Source organism: Odocoileus virginianus, chromosome 17 (assembly GCF_023699985.2).
Source record: "Odocoileus virginianus isolate 20LAN1187 ecotype Illinois chromosome 17, Ovbor_1.2, whole genome shotgun sequence".
Taxonomy (NCBI): domain Eukaryota; kingdom Metazoa; phylum Chordata; class Mammalia; order Artiodactyla; family Cervidae; genus Odocoileus; species Odocoileus virginianus.
In genome coordinates, this window is record NC_069690.1 from 34,844,768 (window position 1) to 34,865,019 (window position 20,252).

At 52.7% G+C, this 20,252-nt stretch overlaps 1 protein-coding gene across 2 annotated transcripts; it reads left to right on the forward strand.

Annotated features, from left to right (window-relative positions):
• The first annotated feature begins 2,246 nt into the window (after positions 1-2,246).
• Positions 2,247-20,242, forward strand: SAMD14 (sterile alpha motif domain containing 14). Of its 2 annotated transcripts, none has more exons than XM_070479312.1 (10): positions 2,247-2,866; positions 6,519-6,573; positions 13,723-13,889; positions 14,317-14,605; positions 15,457-15,544; positions 15,626-15,700; positions 15,790-15,965; positions 17,402-17,521; positions 17,605-17,760; positions 18,625-20,242. In XM_070479312.1, exons 2-10 carry the CDS (start codon positions 6,562-6,564, stop codon positions 18,778-18,780), a joined length of 1,239 nt encoding a protein of 412 aa, XP_070335413.1. In that variant the 5' UTR covers positions 2,247-2,866; positions 6,519-6,561; the 3' UTR covers positions 18,781-20,242. The 2 variants fall into 2 exon arrangements, with proteins under 2 accessions (XP_070335413.1, XP_070335412.1); XM_070479311.1 differs by having other exon boundaries at positions 2,250-2,866; positions 15,806-15,965.
• The last annotated feature ends 10 nt before the right edge of the window (positions 20,243-20,252 follow it).

Here is a 20,252-nt window from a genome sequence, read left to right on the forward strand (position 1 = left end):
TTCTGGCTTCTGATAGCTTCCCTTCAAAAATCCTAGTTCTACACCTCAGGGCCATATAGAACCAGTCCAGTTCTGCCACTCACTTGAGAATCAACTGGCAACCTGGAGATGGTGGTCATGCATCTTCATGAGAACCATCTTTTACAAGTGGATCTTCCTTGGAACACTTCAGGGAAGACAGTTTCAGGTGGCTGAATTCCAGGATCAGAAACCACCAAACCACAAGGTCACTGGTCATATCTCCTGACTTACAGGTGACTTAGGCCCAGCTCAGGCAACATAGCCAAGTTCCCAGAAGTGAAGTGGCTGGACCTCTCTGGGTGTTGAGGCAGACATGGGAATTGTGATGAAGGCTTCTGTTGATCTGATCTGATCAGAGCTGAGCATCCAGGGCAGGGTCCTATGCCTGTCCGTCCTGTGTATTAGTAAGGGGCTTGCACACTACGTTCCAAAGGGTGGAACCCTTTCAGAAAGTAGCCCCCTAAATCTAAGTATAGTGTGTGGCTGGGGATGGTGGGTATAGCTTTGCAAGTTTCTCAGGCCTGAGATATGGCTCACCTGTGAGACATGTCAAGTGGCCATGGGCAAACCTATGTGAGGCATTACCCCAGTCCAGCCCTGCCCCCTTCCCAGTTCCTAGGAGCTTGAGCAGGTTTGCCACAGCCCAACACTTGCCACAAGGGAGGGAAATCAGATGAGGGGGATTTCATCTGGGGGTCCTATGGCCTACAGGAACAGGGGGTCCTATGGCCTATAGGCACCCTCCCACAGAACCTGCCCCAGCCCTGACTTTACATACCCGTCATCTCCCCATTCCCTATGGGGGTGATATAATCAATCCCCCACTCCAGCCTACCACCCAGATCTCACCAAATGCCTGCGAACCATGTTCTCTTTAAAGACCCCAGACAGACCCAGTAGGACCTCCCCAGATCTCCACAATCTAGCCAGCAACCCACAGCTGCCAGCAGATTCTGAAGACAGAGATACCCCAACTCCCATAGATCTCCTTGGATCTTATCCCCTAAAATTTATCATCCTCACCTATGGTCCCAAGACCATCTGGGCCCAACATGCCACCTCCCACAACCCCTCAGAGACCTGGGACTGCAGCGACTCTGGCAGACCATCAGGCAACTCTACTCCTCCAGACTGAGGGATAGAGGTGTGCAACCTCTCCCCTGAGCTCTGGACCCACTTGTCCAACCTTACGACCTGCTCTTGAACAAACAAAGGGGGCAATAGAAACACCCACTTCATGGGTTTATCATGAGGGTGACATTGATAATCTGAGAAAAGTGCTTAGTACAGTGCCAAGAGCATGCCGTCTCAGCACAGCAGCTAGTTGATTTTTGTCTCCCCTGGCTGGCCTACCACCACCTCCAGCTCACCAGGTCCAAGTCTGATCTCATCCACCCCCACCCCCCTCTATGTCCAGGGCCTCAAGCCAAGACCTGCAGTCATCGAGACCCTCCTTCTCCCTCAGTGGCCAGCCAGTCCCCAAACCCTGTCAGTTTCTTCAGTTCTATATCCTTAATAGTTCTCATGGTGATCTTTGATCTTCGTGCCCACCACCATCAACTCAACAGCCTCATGAGGCGTGACACAGCCTTCAGGCTGCCTTCTCCAAAGGAACCAAGGTGTTCTTCCTAAAATGCAGATCGGAGCCCCTCACTACTCTTACTTTTCCCACTATGGCTGATAGGATAAGGTCCAGTCTTCCCACCCCATGCATCCTTCGTCTTCCTCCCCTTTCCTTCCTCCCCCCACTAGCCACTAGCGCTTCTGCCCTAGCCTGGCCTGCAGAAGTAGCCTACGTGTCACCTCCTCAGCAGTCCTTCCACACACAGCCCCTGCCCCACCTCCTCAGCCACCCACAGACAAGGAGGGGCTCCCTGGGTGGGCTCTCCCCACGCTGAAGTGTCCTCTGTGAACCCAGGCTCACAGCCCGCTCTCCTGAGGGCCTCTCTGTTCGTCCGTCACCCTGACAATGCTGTGAGCCACGATGGCCAGGACCAGGTCGATTCTGTTCCTCAGGTCCCCTCCCGCTTCAGCGCACCCAGTTGCACTGTGGTCGTCCGTTGAATGGATCAGGAGCCCTCATAGGCTTTGCAGAGGAGTCAGAAGCCCCGTGGGTCCTAAGACGGGGCCGCCTCTCTGGCCGCTCACACCCGCGGACTCCCACTGGCCGCGGAGCCTCGGCAATCAGAATCCCGTCACCGGGGCGCCTCCTCCTTCCCCCGTGCGCCCGCTGCCTCCGCCCCTCCCTTCCACTCTCCCGCCCTCCACCCGTTCTTTGTCTCCCGCCTCGCCGCCACGGGCCCCCCGCGTTGCCTCTTCCCCGGGGACCCCCGCGGATCCCCGCAGAAGCGACGCTACGAGTATCTGCCTGCCGGGCGGGGGACCCCCGCGTCCAGCCGGGCCTGGCGGGGCGGGAGGTGGTTCCTCTCCTTCTCTCTCTCTCTCTCTCCCTCCCTCCCCCGCCTCCTCTCTCTCTCTCTCTCTCTCTCTCTCAGACACACACACACACACACACACACACACACACACACACGCACGCACAAACGCACGGAGCATCCTCCCCGTCAGGTCTCCTGGTCCTGCCCCGCCCGCCTCGCCTCCTGCTTCCTGCAAACCTCTCTCCGAAATACCCACCCCGCCACGTTTCCTCCGGCTCCAGGAACCCCCCTCGCTGACCCCTACCCCTATTCCTGGGATGGAGCGTATGGAGCCAGCCCGGAGCCCCCCGCGGCCGGGGTGACAGCCCCCCACCCCCTTGCCCCTCTCCCACCTGGTCCCTGCCCCAAGCACCATGGGCCTGAGGGGTTTCCGAGGCGCCAGACGCTGAAGATGACAGATGCTGGAGGTAAGGGATTGGGACCCCAAGATCCCTAACGTGGACGAGGACGCGGGGTCACTCGGGCTCGTGGTGGGAACCCTAGTGGGGTTGGATGGGGCCAAGAGACAAGGACCTTTCTTCCCTCTTCCCTAGGGGGGCCTGCACGGAGGTAGGGTGCTGGGCTGCCAGGGGAGGGAGTAGAGATAGGATCTGTGTCCCTAATCCTCTCCCTCAGCCCGAAGCCTGGAGAAATTAATTTAAAAAAACAAACTGGTGTTGGGGGAGGGGTGAAGTTTAACTCCTTCTTGCCTGGTGAGGAGCTGGACTGATGGATTGAACAGAAGTAGCCACTTGGCTCTGATTGGAGCATAAGGTCCCTGGGATACAAAAGATGCCCCGTTCTCCACCCCACCCCATCTCCAGCGGTGCTTGTGAGGGGACAGATGGACTCTTGCCAGATGCCCCCAGCCTGGGCCTTGTGGGAGGGGGTCATCACTTTCTCTTGCTCCACACTGCTACCCGAGCCCTAGCCTCCTCTCCCAACCGACCCTCTTCAGGCTTTTCCAGTTGCACTTCTCTCTTGGGTTCCTTCTCCTCTTCCAGGGCCCCTTCCCTCCTTCCTGCTCCGCTGGGGGCTGCCCCTCTCCTGGCAGCTTTCTCCACCCCTCCCCAGGGCCTCACTCAGGGCTGCTGGAGCGCAGTCTCTCCTGCTTCCCCTGCCCCTGCTGCTGCTGCTGCTCTCTGGCTCATTTCTTTCTTGCTCTTTCTTCCTCCTCTCTGCAGCTCTATGGACTAACACTCCACCAACCTGTCCATCTCTGTCCTACACTCCATTCCTTCTTCAGGACTTGTGCACACTTTATTTCTCTTTCTCCTTCCCCTGGGTCCCCGGGAACTTGGAGTTCACCTGCCTCCCTTTCTCCTAGGGAAGGGACAAATGCTACTGGTGTTCTTCCTCCGGGAATTGGGAAGGTTGGGGAGGAAGGATTGGCCTGCAAGAGTTAGAGCCCATAGTGTGTCCAGAGAACAAGTTCATCTCCACCTTGTAGTGCTTACCTGGTTTGAATGTGAGTATGGTGTGTCTGTGTGTCTGTGTGTGTCTGTGTGTGTGTGTGTGTGTGTGTGTGTGTGTGTAGGAGTGTAGAGTTGTAGGAGTGTAAATGGGGGGTTCTCTAATTTTGCAAGGTTCAATTTTGAAAGGTGGTATAGGAGGGGCCTGGAGACATCCTGATGTCATGCTTCCCAGAGTTCCCCATGGGACAGTGCAAGGAGGGTCTCCCATACACACCTCAGGGAGTTATTTGTTGAAGAAAGCAGTTTGTGCTGAATCAGAATGTATTGGGCGCTGGTGTGAGCTGGAAGCCCCAGCTCACCCCAGAGGGTACCTAAAAGAGGGTGGCATCTACAAGAGGGTCTTATTCCTAGACTGGGATCTTGAATAAAGAGCACATGGGCTTTCCATTGGCTTCCCAGGTGACACTAGTGGTAAAGAACCTGCCTGCCAATGCAGGAGACAAAAGAGATGTGGGTTCGATCCCTGGGTTGGGCAGATCCCCTGGAGGAGGGCATGGCAACCCACTCCTGTATTCTTGCCTGGAGAATCCCATGGACAGAGGAGCCTGGTGGGATACAGTCCATGGGGTGGCAAAGAATCAGATATGACTGAAGTGACTGAGCACACACACGCGGGCTTTCCGTTCTCAAGTTGTCTAAAAGAAGAAAGCACTGCTGCCCTCAGGGAGCCTCCATTCTGATGGGAGAAGCAGTTCTTCTCTTCAGAGAGCCCCTACTGATGGGAATACTGGCCCCTCTCCTCAGGAGCTCCTGTCTGATGTGGGGGAGATATGACCTACTTAGGGAATCAATGAAGTATGAAAAATTACTCATTTCCTAGTGGCAGGAAAGGGTGGATTTAGAAATTATATAAACAAATGAAGGGAGTAATGGCTATCTAGGACAGCTTTCTGGTGGAGGTGGCAGCTGGGTCCTGGTCAGATGAGATTTTACGACTGAATGAGGGAGTCTCGTTCATTCTTTGGTGCAGCCTCTTTTCCCATCTGCCTTCAGGAGAGGAAGAGAAGGTCTAGAACTTCTTTATTACTAGCACCCAGAGTTCAAAAATGGAAGAGCGTTCTTAGAGGCTCCATATCCCTGGCCCCTTCTTACACCTCATTTCCTCCTTGTAGCCCCAAGTGTCCATGGAGCCTGGGGGGACATAGTTTTGACATACCCAGTCGTAGTGAGTATGGATCAGTTCCACTACTCTACCCATCCTGTGCCTTCTCCCAGCAGTGTTCTGTCCTTATGAATAGGTTTCAAAGCTGCAGATCACTACCCAGGATAGAGCTGAGGGGATCAAGGTTGCCTTCAGCCTCTTACCTCTTTCATCTCAGTTTTCCCATCTGTAAAGTGGAGATACTTAGAATCCCAAGCCTGGCCAGCACACAGTGAGATGATATCTATGTGATAACAGAAGAGGAGAGTTGGAAAAGAACCTAGCAGGCATGTGTCCTAACTTTCCTAAATGTGTCATATGTATGGTCCAATCCAGTGCTCTGCCCTTCTCGTGGGGACCTGAGAGTTAGAAATAATTGGATATCATGTCCCAGCCATGTAATGTGCTCCTGACCCTGAGCTTCTTCCTTCTCCCCTCATCTGCTATCCACCTGCCTCTCTAATACCCAGGCCTTGGTTTAGGGATGCTGCAATCCTATATCTGCTAGGAAGCCTGCCCAAACTGTTTCAGCTACATATATCCTGCTTCTCCACCTGCCCTTCCTTTCTTACAGCCTATAAGCAAAACAAAACCCCTATCCATCCAACTTCTTGCCAGAACATGCATGATGCTTCATAGAGATTTGGCTATCCACTGTTCTGCTGTGGGTACTCTTTATACCCTTCTGCATCTGTGAGTCTGTCTAGAACTGTGAGAACTGTGAGTTTGTTAAGAACAGAGACCCTGCTGACGATGCCAGCTTCCTGAACAGCTCATGTTCAGAAAGACAGGTGGTGACTTGATGACAGTGGAGGGAGGCAGGACTGGGTGATGGGTGGGAAGATGCCTGAGTGGATGGTGTAAATTGATGGATGTAAAAATGGTTGAATAGGGTGGATGGTGGATGACTGACTGAATGGGTGAATAGCCAAGTAGATGCACAGATAAGTAGGGAGGTAGGTAGATGAGTAGATGGAAGAACCTGGGTTCTGGTTCTGATTTTGTCATAACTTATTATGTGATCTTAGGTCAGTCATTCTCCCATCTGTTTCTTTATTTGTAAAATGAGAGGATTGGATTTAATAGTCTTCAAGATTTCTACCAGATTTGATGTTGGACAGTTTATGATAATTAAACGTTTTAAGAAAATGCCAATGATGGAAAGGCTCAGGAAGGTGAAGGGGAGATGTTCAGTGACCTGTGTGGAGACAGATCAGCTCGGACCGGGGCCACGGGAGAGCCTGTTGTCTACACCTTGGACTTGCTTTTGTCTCCTGCCCAGGCCCACCATCTGGGGTGTGGTTCAGATGGTTTCTCTTCAAGGGGCTGGAGGAAGACTTGTAAGGGAAGGTGAGGGGCTAGAAGGCCAGGAACAGGTAGCCATTGGCAGCTCCCTTACCTCCACCAACCATGGTCTATTTCCTTCTTATCCATGGTTCTTCTTCCTCTCTCTTGTCCTCCCAGCTCTCTCGAGTCATGGCTTCTTCAAAGCTCCGAGAACCTGTGGATGAGGTTTTTGGTAAGTACTGTTTGACTCTATCTCTAGCCAAGGCTAAGAGGTTTTGAGGGAGGGGCAGTCCCGGGGACTTCAGTGTGTGTGTATTTTGGCCTTAAAGTCTGAGTCTTTGTCACCACTATCTGAGTAGATATCCAATTACAACAACAATGATGATAGTAAGGGTCCCCATTTATTAAGTGCTGTCTCATGCCAGGTACTAGGCTAGCACCGCCATTTCATATGCCCTGTATCCCATCTGTTGTTATTGTTATTCAGTGACTACCTCCTGTCCGACACTTTGTAACCCCATGAACTGCAGTACACCAGGCTTTCCTGTCCTTTACTATCTCCTGGAGTTTGTTCAGATTCATGTCGATTAAGTTGGTGATGCAATCTAACCATCTCATCCTCTGCCACCTGTTTCTCATTTTGCCTTAAATCTTTCCCAGCATCAGGGTCTTTTCCAATGAGTCAGCTCATCACATCAGGTGTCCAAAGTATTGGAGTTTCAGCTTCAGCATCAGACCTTCAAATAAATATTCAGGGTTGATTTTCTTTAGGATTGATTAGTTTGATCTCCTTGCAGACAAGGGACTCTCAAAAGTCTCCAGTATCACAATTCAAAAGCATCAATTCTTTGGTACTCAGCTTTCTTTATGGTCAAACTCTCACATCTGTACATAACTACTGGATAAGCTATAGTTTTGACTATGCATATCTTTGTGGGCAAAGTGATATCTCTGCTTTTTAATATGCTGTCTAGTTTTGTTAAAGCTTTCCTTCCAAGAAGCAAGTATCTTTTCATTTCAAGGCTGCAGTCATTGTCTGCAATGATTTTGGAGCCCAAGAAAATAAAATCTGTCACTGTTTCCACTTTTTCCCCTTTTATTTGCTATGAAGTGATGGGACCAGATGCCATGATCTTAGTTTTTTGAATGTTGAGTTTCAAGCCAGCTTTTTCACTCTCCTCTTTCACTCTCATCAAGAGACTCTTTAGTTCCTCTTGACTTTCTACCATCAGAGTGGTATCATCTGCATATCTGAGGTTGTCGATATGTCTCTCCACAATCTTGACTCCAGCTTGTGATTCATCCAGCCTGGATTTCACATGATGTACTCTGCACAGAAGTTAAATAAGCAGGGTGATAATATACAGTTTGTTGTACTCCTTTCCTAATTTTGAACCAGTCGGTTGTTCCATGTTTGGTTCTAACTGTTGCTTCTTGACCCACATACAGGTTTCTCAGGAGGCAGGTAAGCTGGTCTGGTATTCCCCTCTCTTTAAGAATTTTTCATAGTTTGTGGTGATCCACACAGTCAAAGGCTTTAGTGTAGTCAGTGAAGCTGAAGTAGATGTTTTTCTGGAATTCATTGCTTTCTCCATGATCCAAAGAAAGTTGGTAATTTGATCTCTGGTTCCTCTGCCTTTTCTAAACATCTACATCTGGAAGTTCTTGGTTTATTAGTACTGAAGGATTTTGAGTATAACCTTGCTAACATGTGAATTGAGCACAATTTTACTGTCGTTTGAACATTCATTGGCATTGTGCTTCTTTGGGATTAGAATGAAAACTGACCTTCTCCAGACCTGTGACTACTTCTGAGTTTTCCAAATTTGCTGACATGTTGAGTGCAGCACTTTTACAGCTTCATCTTTTGGATTTTAAACAGCTCAGCTGGAATTCCATCACCTCCACTAACTTTGTTCATAGTAATGCTTCCTAAGGCCCATTTGACTTCACACTCCAGGATGTCTGGCTCTAGGTGAGTGACCACACCATTGTGGTTATCTAGGTCATTAAGACCTTTTTTGTGTAGTTCTTCAGTGTGTTCTGGCCACCTCTTCTTAATCTCTTCTGTTTCTGTTAGGTCCATACCATTTCTGGACCACGTTTTGTCAGAACTCTTCACGATGACCTGTCCATCTTGGGTAGCCCTGCATGGCATGGCTCATAACATCACTGAGTTACACAAGCCCATTTGTCATGACAAGGCTGTGATCCATGAAGGGGATGTATCACTTTAACCCCACAATAATCCTAAGAAGCGTACCCATATAGCAGACATTAAGCCTAGGACACAGCGCTGCAGTGACTGGCTTTAAAGATCACATGGCAGTTTAGTGGCAGAGCTGGGACAAGAACTCCAGACTGCCCAATTCCCTGCTGGCAGTCACTATGCTGTATACCAGGATACACTGTGCCCTGTAAACCCAGCAGAGGCAACACAGGTTACCTCCGAGTCCCATAAATAAGGGGCTTCATCTACATGATGTGCAGGAAAATAAAAAATGCATAACACACTTAGCATCTATACTCCCGGGGCACCCAGGATCGACCCCCTCTGTTCGGAGATGCGTGGACTCCCACACACACACCCTATTATTTGCCTCCTGCAGTCTTTTTATTGTGTGGATTAGAGAAAGACCGCTAGAGGACTGAGTTCCCAGCATGCACCGGGGTGGAAAGGCCGTTTCCCAGTTGGACTCAGTGGAGGAGTCAGTGAGCGAAAGAAGGTGGAGGAACTTGGCGGGAGAGGTGGAGGCAGAAAGCTCTATCGTGTATGCAGCCGTCAGGGCTCTCAAGCCGGGAAGGGCTCCTAGGTGTGGCAGGCCCTAGGGTCTCCAGCGTCTCTTCCCCTGCCTCTCCTCATCTCTCCCTTCCTTGCCCTTCCTTTTCCTTCAACCCTACTCAACTGACTCTCCCCTGGGGCTGCTGCAGATCCCTGCAATGCCTGGAACTGCTGCTGCCTCCAGGCTCTTGAGGAACCGCTTCCCGCCCCGGCCTCCCTAGGGTCTGTGCATGAAAGCTTTGCCTTGGGGACTCCCCCAGTCTCAAACAGCCTCTGGGCCTCAGACTCTGAATCTGTCCATCCTCACCCAGGTCCAGCCTGAATCCCGGCCCGGCAGAGGTGAACTCCCCCTTCCTTAGGCTTTTCAGCCACCAACCCCAGCCCAACCCTTCCTGTTTTCCTTCTCCCCAACCTGCTGAGGTAGCTGCCAGCCTGGCCGGCTTCCAGAAGAGAAAGGTGATGAAATATTCATGACTTCCCACAGCCCTGGGCCGGCTAACTCCCAGAGGGAGAGGAAGAGGGAGAGGAAGAGGGAGAGAGAGATGGAAGGAAGGGTGGAAGGAGGTGAGAGGGGCCTGGTGGAGCAAGGCACCAGGAGAGAAGCTGGCCCCATCTTGCCTCGGAAATCCCCAAGCCCATCAGGAGTCCCTTTGCTCCCTAGACCCTCCACAGTAAGATGACCATGGTTTGATGTGGCCCAGATTCAGGCGCAGAGGGCCTTCTCCTTGGCCCAGGGCAGCTGGGCACCAGTTAACGCTGGACTGGTTGAGGATGCTCATCAGCTGCCCGCCAGCAGTCCTGCCTACTGTCCTTCGCTCTCTCTGCACTCTGGGCCAAACCTTGCTCTCTGAGGAGACTAAGTACCTGTAAACTAGGGGATTGAACACACAAGTCTTTCCATCTCTGCCTCAGGTAGGGAGGTAGGGAGGGCTTGGTAATTACTCGCTGAGCCTCTGGAGCCAGACTGCCTATAACCCTGACTTGCTCTTCACCAGCCCTATCAGCTCAGTTCAGTCACTCAGGCATGTCCAACGTTTTGTGACCCCATGGACTGCAGCACGCCAGGCCTCCCTGTCCATCACCAACTCCCGGAGCCTGCTCAAACTCATGTCCATCGAGTCAATGATGCCATCCAACCATCTCATCCTGTTGTCCCCTTTTCCTCCTTCCTTCAATCTTTCCCTGCATCAGGATCTTTTCAAATGAGTCAGTTCTTCACATCAGGTGGCCAAAGTATTGGAGCTTCATCTTCAGCATCAGTCCTTCCAATGAATATTCAGGATTGATTTAGGATTGACTGGTTGGATCTCCTTGCAGTCCAAGGGACTCTCAAGAGTCTTCTCCAATACCACAGTTCAAAAGGATGAATTCCTCAGCGCTCAGCTTTCTTTATGGTCCAAGTCTCACATCCGTACATGACCACTGGAAAAATCATAGCTTTGACTAGATGGACCTTTGTCAGCAAAGTAATGTCTCTCCTTTTTAATACTGTCTAGGTTTGTCATAGCTTTTCCAGCTGTATACCCTCAGGCAAATTAAGGCTGCGCTGATAATTCCTGGAGTCTCCTTGGGTTGTGGGGAGGTTTAAATGAGCTAGTAGTTATAAAACACTTAGGACACTTGTGTACACACACACACACACACACACACACAGTCACACATACAATGTTCTATGTTTGTTAGTGCAGTGAACAAAATAGAGAAACATCTGCCTTCATGGAGCTGACATTTTGATTGGTGGAGAGAGACAATAAACTAAATAACCTATATGGTATGCCAGAGAATGATAAATGATATAGGAAAAAATTTAGCTGTGGGTTTTGGGGATATTCTAAATTGAGTGGTCTCTCAGTGAGAGAAAGCATTTAAGCAGAGACCTGAAGGAGCTGAAAGAAGGAAGTGTGCAGAAATCTATGGCAAGAGCCTTGCAGGAAAGGGAAGGGGAAGTGCAAAGGCCCTGAGGTGCAGGATAGTTTGTATAAGGAAGAGCCACGGCGGCTGGAGAGAGGGAAGAGGGAGAGCGTTTCTGAACAGCCTGAGTCTAAAGGCCATGCTGAGAACTCAGCTTCTTCCTCTGTGTGAGATGGAAGTCAGTGGAGGTTCTGAGTGGAGGGAGGAGTCACACGAGCTGACATGTTTTATCAGGATCACTCTGGCTGCTGGGCTGGAAATAGACAGTAAATGGGAAAGGGAGGCAGAGAGAAGACTAGCTGGGAGGATCTGTAATAACGGAGTCAAGAAATGATGGTGACCCAGACCAGGGATGCTGTGTGTTCTCCTACTCCTTTCCTCTCCCTTCCTCTTTCTCCCCACATGTGGGCATGTATGTAAGTGTGTGTTTACAAAGACACATATACACAGTATTTTATTGGGGGAAATCAAAAGTAGAGACTAGCACAAAGTGCCCCATCATACACTTATGTACTTATCACTCAACCTCAAGGATCATCAACTCATGGACAGTCTTGTTTCATCTACATCCCCTTCCTCTCTTCCCTCCTAATTTCCTGGATTATTTTGAACCTAATCTAAATCATCATGTCATTCACCATAAATATTTCAGCATGTTTAGATATATTTCCAAAGTAGAGCTAACAGGAATTGGGGTTGGATCAGTTTGTAGGGTAGGAGGGAGAGGGAGGAATCAAGGGTGACTCCACGGTTTGGCCTTAGCAGCTGGAAGAATGGAGCTGTCATTCATCGAGATGGGTAGACTGGGCAGCTTGTGGGGTGAGGACGTCAGGAGTCCAATTGTAACATGTACATTGAAGATGTCCATTGGACATCCAAGTGGAGGTGTCAAGTAGGAAGCTGGACCCATGAATTACCAACTGGGTCTAGGTCTGAGAGGGCTTCCCTTGTGGCTCAGCTGGTAAAGAATCCGCCTGCCGTGCGGGAGACCTGGGTTCAATCCTTGGGTTGGGAAGATCCCCTGGAGAAGGGAAAGGCTACCCACTCCAGTATTCTAGCCTAGAGAAATCCATGGACTGTATAGTCCAGGGGGTTGCAGAGAGTCGGACTGAGTGACTTTCACTCACTTCGGTAGGTCTGAGAAGGCGACTGGGTAGACAGTGGGGTCTTTCACAGAGCCAGGGACAGGGTCTGAGGCAAGGTGGTGATTCGTTTGATGGACTGAGTTTGAGGTGCCTGGGTGCTTCAGATGTGGCAGGTGTTGAGGTGCTCAGACTTGGAATTCAGGGAAGGAATCAGAGCTGGAAATAGATATAGGTGGTAGTTCAGCCACTGGGGGTGATTTAAGGGGTGTCTACAGACAAGAGAAAGAGGAGCAGGCAAAGCAGGGCAGGCATGAGTAATGGGATGGGTCCCTGAGATCACGGAGGGTGGAGTGGTGAAGAGAGGTCTTAAGCCGTGATGGTCTGGGAAGAACGCTTTCTGCCTGGAGAAACTCAGGGACACTGCAGAAAGAAGTCTGTATTCTAGGGTGGATCAAATGGAAAGTGAAACTTGGAGCTGTGGGGTTTATGCATAATCTATTGGGTTTACCTACTCTTCCACCATGTCCTCATCCAGGACCTCGCCCTGGGCTATGTACCCCAGGACGGGAGAGACAGGCTTCAGGGGTCTGTGGGCTTTCCTCTCTGCCACTGGCTTATAGGGGTCCCTCTAGTTAACTGCGAGTCATCTAGCTGCTCAGCAGTGCTGTCTCTGAGTGTGACCCTGAGCATGGCGCAGAAAGCCAGCATCCCCAGCAGGGCCAGTCTCTAGAGCAAGACTGTGTGAGTGTGCTCAGTCGCTCAGTCGTGTCCAGCCCTTTGCGACCCCATGGACTGTAGCCCACCAGGCTCTTCTGTCCATGGAATTTTCCAGGCAAGAATACTGTAGTGGGCTGCCATTTCCTCCTCCAGAGGATCTTCCCAACCCAGGGACTGAAACTGTGTCTTTTGTGTCTCCTACATTGGCAGGCGAATTCTTTATCACTGCACCACCTGGAGCCAGGAGCTAGACTGGCCAGGCTCAAATTCCAGACTCTTGCTAGCTGCAGGCCTCAGGCATGAGACTTGACCTCTCTGATCCTCAGTTTGCTTAGCTGTGAAATGGGAATAGAAGCTATCCCTAGCCTGTGGGTTGTTCTGAGTAGACAAGGTGATGAATATACATTCTGACACATAGTCAGCACTTCTTCAGTGGTAGCCATTACAAGTGTGCTCTCTCCAGCCTCATCTTCCAGTCCTTCCCTCCACAAACCTGCCCTCTCATTGCTCTGGAGGTATCCTGCCCCCATCTTCCCTTCCTCTCAGCAGAGCATATACCAGTTTTGCCAGCTTCCACCAGTTTTGCCAGCCTCCTCTCTTGTAAACTCCCAGACAGACCTGAAGACCCAGCTTTGGTGTTTCCTCCTCCAAACAGGACAATCCTGTCCTCTTGCCTGTGAGAGGGTCTATCACACACTGTATGTACAAGCTGACATGTCCATGTCCCTGTGAGAGACACAGTTTTCCATCTCATTGGACTATCAGTGCCCAACACTCAGAGACATTGTTGAATGCCTGGGTGTGAGTGCAGGTGGCCACTTGAGGTGGGCCTCTGGGCTTGCTGTCCTTATGTATCTGGTCTCTGTCCCTCTTCCCTGGTTTGCAGACCTGGACTTGGCAGTGCCAGAAACCGTCAGACTGGACAGCAGTTTACACAAGGCCCGGGCCCAACTACTGGCCAAGGGCCGGAGACACCGGCCCTCTCGCTCCAGGCTTCGGGACAGTGCCAGCTCTGCAGAGGATGGTGAAGGCTCCGATGGGCCTGGAGGCAAGGTTGGGGCAATCCCCCCAATCACCATACCCTATACCCTTCTTGCCCCCGGATAATCCCTCCAAAGCACTCTTCCAGGGACACCACACCCCTAGACTTCTCACATAACAAGGCTGACAAATATTAGCTGCAGTTCAATTCTGGCTCATTTCATACTTTCAAGGAAGGTATTACCCCATTTTCCAGACAAGGAAACTGAAGCTCTAAGAGGTTCACTATCAAAGTCACACAGTTAATAAGTGAAGGAGGCCGGATGCAGCCCCTGCCTCTGTGACCAGAAGATCCATCTCTCACTGCTCACTGCCCAATCACCCCTCGGCCCTAGGCTCGAGGAAGCCTTCCCTCCAGGCCGGGAAGGCCCTAGGAGCCCGGGCTCCCCTCCGGGAAGAGGGGAAGAGGGTAGGCGGTGAGCAGCTGCCCCTCCTCCAGGGAACCGACGGCTGCGGGAGCCCCCTGCACCGGCTGCGCTCGCCTCTGCACTCGGGCCCGGGGTCCCCAGCGGGGGGCTCCTTCTGCCTGGAGCCCCCGGGATTGCGGCGCAGCCTGGACGAGGACGAGCCGCCGCCCTCACCGCTCGCACGCTACCGGCCCCTGCACAACGCCGCCTCGCACGAGGGTCTGGCCGCCGCCTCCTGCTCGCCGCCCCGCTCCGCGGCCTCGTCCGACAGCTCCCCCAGCTTCGTGCGCCGCCACCCTCGCGCCGAGCCGCACAGCGAAGGTGAGCGTCGGCCGGCGCGGCGCCCCCTACCGGCAAGCGCTCCTTTGGGAGCCGAAGCACTTGGCCAGACCTCGGGTTTGGCACCGGGTGGCTCAGGGGAGGTGGAGAATAAAGACCACGGTTCATTCACTTATTTCCAGAGAGCCTTAATGTGTGCCAGACACCGGCTGGGCACTGGGACACACAAAAGAGCAAGCAGATGCTGTCCTCGTCCTCGCGAGGCTTATAGGTTCTAGAGGAAGCAGTCAAATAATTCCTTACAGTTTGAGGGGAAGCAATCCCTTAACTAAATGTATAGGTACAAGGTGTATTGAGTGCTATTCGAGAAAGGGCACGCAGGGCGGGAGGACATTTATCAGGTTGAAAACATCCTGGGAGCAGTTGGGAGCCTCCTGCAAGGCTTCTTGAGGAAGTGACATGTGAGCCAAGATTAGAAGGTTGGTTACAAGTTGGCCAAGATAAAATTAACAGTAAAGAGTAGTGATCTCTACTTTTTCAGAGTGGTTTACGGTTTGTATAAGGCTTTCATAAACATCTTATTCAGTTCAGTTCAGTCGCTCAGTCGTATCCGACTCTTTGCGACCCCATGGACTGCAGCATGCCAGGCTTCCCTGTCCTTCACTATCTCATCCTATTAGGTCTCATGAAATAGGCAGTGTTATTAGCCCCATATATGAGATGCAGGAAGCTCAAAGAGGTAGTGACTTGTCCTAGGTCACACAGCTAGTGAAGGGCATTCAAAGTAAGGTTGCCTGATTCTAAGTCAAGAGAATTTCTATCACCTTATTGGAAGTTGGAAGAGGCAGACAAGCCACCACATAGGCTATTTCCTTCCTTTTCTTCCTCAAAAGATGACAGCCGGGATGCCAGCCCACCTGAGCCCGCCAGCCCTACCATTGGCCTGGATAAGAAGACTCGCCGAAAGTTCCTGGACCTGGGGTGAGTGATCAGAAACAAAGGCTTGGGAATTGGGTAGCACAGTGGGCAGCGCTGTTCCACTCCCCCTTGCCCTCCCCACAGGGTCACCTTACGCCGAGCATCCACTAGCAAGAGCCGGAAGGAGAAGGGCAGCAACCGTCTGTCCATGGGCAGCAGGTGAGAGGTACCCACAGCCCCTCAGCCACAGCTTCTGCCCGTCACTCCCTGTGGTTCCAGCCCCCTCCTCGGTGCCCACACCCATGCAGCGTGCTCTCTCTGCAGGGAGTCGGTGGAGGGGTCCGGCAGGTCAGGGGGCTCCCCGTTCCTGCCCTTTTCCTGGTTCACAGACAGTGGCAAGGGCTCCGCATCTTCTGGCAGCACCACCTCCCCGTCCTGCTCCCCTAAACGCGAGGGTTTCAGCCCTAAGAAGTCAGCTTCTCAGGTAAGTCCGTGGCCTTCTGGCCTCCATACTGGTCCCCAGACTCAGGTGACAGGACATACTTCACTCTGGCTTGGGCCTGGATCCAGGCATTCCTGGAGTCCATTTGTCCATCCAAGGAGCCATTCGATGATCATTAATTCATCTAGTCTCTGAGTTCAGGCATTCACTTGTTTGTATGCAGAGTGGTTCCTTTGTTGATTCATTCATTGCTGTCTCCATTCAACACACGTAACTGAGCACTATGATCCCCTAGTACACACCCAGCCTGAGAACTCTTCTATTTCTGCTAACTCTTCTGCCTGGCTCAGTTCTGACTCCACATCCTGTATTAGGAGCTGGACTACGTGTGGTACAGTGAGGCTGGTGGGAACAGAGATGAACAGGACCACAACCTAGCTAGTGCTTGGAAAGTTCACAACCCTGTGGGTGAAGTGAGACCAAGGAACAGAAGCAACAATGAGCACCTATTTATGTTCACTAGGATTCTGTGGCCTACAAAGCTCCAAAAGCATTGTTGTTTACCCTCACAAAGGCTCAGTGAAGTAGGGAGGGCAGGCACACTCATCCCTATTGTGAAGTGAAGTGAAGTGAAAGTCACTCAGTCCTGTCTGGCTCTTTGCAACCCCATGGACTGTACAGTTCATGGAATTCTCCAGGCCAGAATACTGGAGTGGGTAGCCATTCCCTTCTTCAGGGGATCTTCCCAACCCAGGGATTGAACCCACGTCTCCCGCACTGCAGGCAGATTCTTTACCGACTGAGCCACCACTCATATTGTACAGATGGGCAAATGCAGGCCCAGATTGAAAGGATTTGCCTACAGACTCAACTGAATTTAGATGCCAGGCTCTAATGACCTTTAGCGCTGTGCTTGTTCTGTGATTCTGTTCCTGTGTGCAGCCAGGTGAGAGAAGATCAGAAAACTGTAAATTCAGGGGAGAAAGTGTCCCTCTTCTACACCCTCCCTCCATCCCTCCCCTTCTTCCATTGTGCTGGACCCTGGTGAACAGACACAGCCCAGGCCCTCGTAGACCTCAGAGTCCAGTGAAGACACGACATCTAACCAGGCTTTTATAAGCCAGGGTGCTGGAGGCCATGCTGGAGAGGCTCAAGGCAGGAACACCTGACCCAGCCCCGGGAATCCCGGTCAGCTGTCAAGGAAGCGACACCAGTCTGACCTCCATTCTTGCTAACTCCTCAGTTCTAGCCCTGCCGCCTCCCAGAGACCTCAGATCCCAACGCCTGCCCTAAGCTGCCTTGCTCTGTGCCTTGCTCTGTGCCTGCCCAGCTCCTGGTTCACATCCAAGGGCCCTGAGAGACCCCTGGTGCCTGGCCCTGGACTTCAGCTCCATCCGAATGGGAATGGTGGGTTGCGGGTTGCTGCCTTGGGCTTGAGGTGAGCTCTCTCCTCAGCGGTATGCCTGCTTTCCATCTAGGAATCCACCCTGAGTGATGATTCCACACCCCCCAGCAGCAGCCCCAAGATCCCAAGTGGTCCCCGGCAGGCGGCCAAGTGTTCCTACCCCTACCACACTCTGTCCCAGTCTTCCGATGAGGTAAGCAGGCCCTGACCTCTGACATAGGTGGGGGGGGCCACAGGGCACACCTTGCCCCTCACTCTCCTTGGTCTCCACCCCAGTTTCTGGATGAGCCTCTTCCCACCATCTACCACTGGACCAGTCAGCAGGTGGGCCAGTGGCTGCAAAGCCTCAACCTGGAGCAGTATGCTGCTGAGTTTGCCGCGCAGCAGGTAGATGGGCCGCAGTTACTGCAGCTGGATGGAAGCAAACTGAAGGTGGGTTGGGGTGGGGGGACCACCACCCAGTTGGATCCCTGAGGCAGCCTTCAAGGATTGGGATCCCCTCATCCTGACCTTTCCACTCCCTTTAAGGCCATTGCCCTGACCTCTGCTCTCTAGGCAAGATCCTTGATCTTTGCTCTCTAGCATGGATTCCCTCCCAGTCTTGACTCCAGCCCAAATCCTCAGTCTGACCTTCGAGCTCCAGCCAAAGTCTTCAGGTTGACCTCTGACCTTGAGGACTAGCCTATCATCTGACTCTTGACTCTAATGAGCCTCCCCTGGTCAGCTCATCTGAATTTTGGAGCCTTCATCTCTAAGACTAAAAATCTTGGAGGCTGGTGGTTGTGGGAGGCAAGTAGAGGGAGGGAGAGAGGGTGTCAGAGGTGGTGCTCTGATCTCTGTTCTGGGGGTTTCTGGTCTGTTTTGCACCATCTGCTGAGTTGCTTGGGGAAGCAGTGATGAGGAGAGTCCCCCAGAAGTCTTTGGAACAGGAAGGGGCCTCAGCTATTGACGGGCTGTGTGACCTCGGACAAACTCGCTTCCCATCTCTGGGCTCAGGAACCAGGCAGGGTTATTCCAAGGCTGAAATCCTGAGTGGAGGGATGGGAGCCAAGGATTAGGGTGGGGAAGGGGCAAAGGGCCTGGAACCCTGCACCATTTACCCTCATCTCTCCCAGCCACTCCCATTCCAAATTTCTGCCCCGAGGGTCCTGATCCATCAGCAAGCCTGGGAGGAGGAGGCTGAGGGCTGGCAGAGCTCCAGCGAGAATACACCTGGGGCACAGAGAACCGCGGGCGTGGGTTGGCCAGGTGTCGGGCTCTGGGGCTCTTCACTTCTCCCTTGGATTCCTCCCCCAGAGTCTGGGGCTCAGCAACTCGCACGATCGGGCGCTGGTGAAGCGGAAGTTGAAGGAGCTGGCAGCGGCCGCTGAGAAGGAGCGCAAGGCCCAGGAGAAGGCTGCACGGCAGCGTGAGAAACTCCGGCGCAGGGAGCAGGAGGCCAAGAAGAGCTAGGCAGACGGGAGGGAAGCCACTGGTACCCAGCACTGAAGCTGCTGGGCTCTGCGGGCACAGGCCGTCTTAGGAGGCGGGGCCTGGGCACCAGGCTTGGGTTGGCCTGGCTCCACGCTCTCAGGAGGAACAGCCCTCACCCTGTCATCTGTCTGGACCCAGATCCCTCACAAAGAGAGACCCAGGGGAGAAGACCCAGTAATAAATCCCCTTGCAAGGACTTTTTGGCACAAAGTTCCTGGGGGAAGTGGCAGATTATGGGCAGAGAGGCCAGGGCTGAAGCAAATCAGGGAGCCCAGAGGTGCCTGAGTGATTCTGACCCTGTTCCCTCAGGCCATGGGGGTCCCGGGGTTGCCAGTGAACTAGGAAGCCTGTGTACTTTCCAGAGGCCCTGGGCTCGATAGATGGGCTGAGCCTCTCTGCAGCAGCAGGTGGATAAAGTAGTTCCTTCCCAGCTCTCCCATGTGACTGCGTGTCGAGAGAGCTTTGCAGGAGGCTGGTGGGCCTGCAGCAAGTTGCACTCAGAGCAGACTCCTAGTCTGCCCTCCTCAACAGGAGAGGAGAGAAAGCGGCACGATTATCCTGTGTCACCTTTGCAAGGGCTTTAGAAGGAAGGGAGGGCTTTCAGTGGTAAAATGATGCCCTTGCAGGTCTGCCCCTCCTGAGGCCCACACAAAGCCTGGGTTTTGACCGCCTCTCCAAGTTGGGCCCACTTCTGCTGCTCCTGCAGAGGCCACCTGGACCCTCCCTGAAGATGGCAAACTTGGGAACTGGTGGGGACAAATGACACCATCAATGCCTAGATGGCCCTTAACTGGTGAATCCTCACCTCAGCCAGGCAGAGAGGCAAAATCTGGGAGGCCCCCTGAAAGCTGCTAAATTGAAAAGGTTCATCAGCCCTCCCCGGCCTGTCCTGGTTCTTAACAGGGCCTCGGTGGGCTCCAGAACTGGCAGACAGGAGGGGTGGGGCCCACTCCCTGGGTTGGGGTGGAAGCCATCCCAGCAGCCCAGGGAAGATGTCTGTCCTTCTAGGGTGAGTGTGTCCAGTGTCCAGGCATCGTGCTGGCCAGTGGCTAGCCCAGCCTTTGCAGCACTGGCCAGAGTTAGCAGTAAGGTCAGAGGCCTCACACAAGAAACCTCCCTTCGCCTCCTCCCACCAGCCTGGAGCAGCAGACAGGCCCCCATATACACCCACTCCCCTCAATCCAGCCCAAGGGCTGTGGCTGTGACCCCTGTTCTCTGGGTCTTAGTTCTTTTTTCCTTTCTGCTATCTGTGCTGGGAGAGGGGCTTCAGAGGGGGGACTGGACGTGGGGGCACTAGTACCACCTGGGCCCCAGAGGGGCTGGTAGGAAGGATGGAAAGCTCCCAAGTCCTTGAAGCCATCAGGAGCTATCTGGGTGCCCACCTGCATGTGAAGGGGGAGGCGGTACTTAGTTTCTTTCAATAAACACTTATGACGTGCCAGTGACCTTCC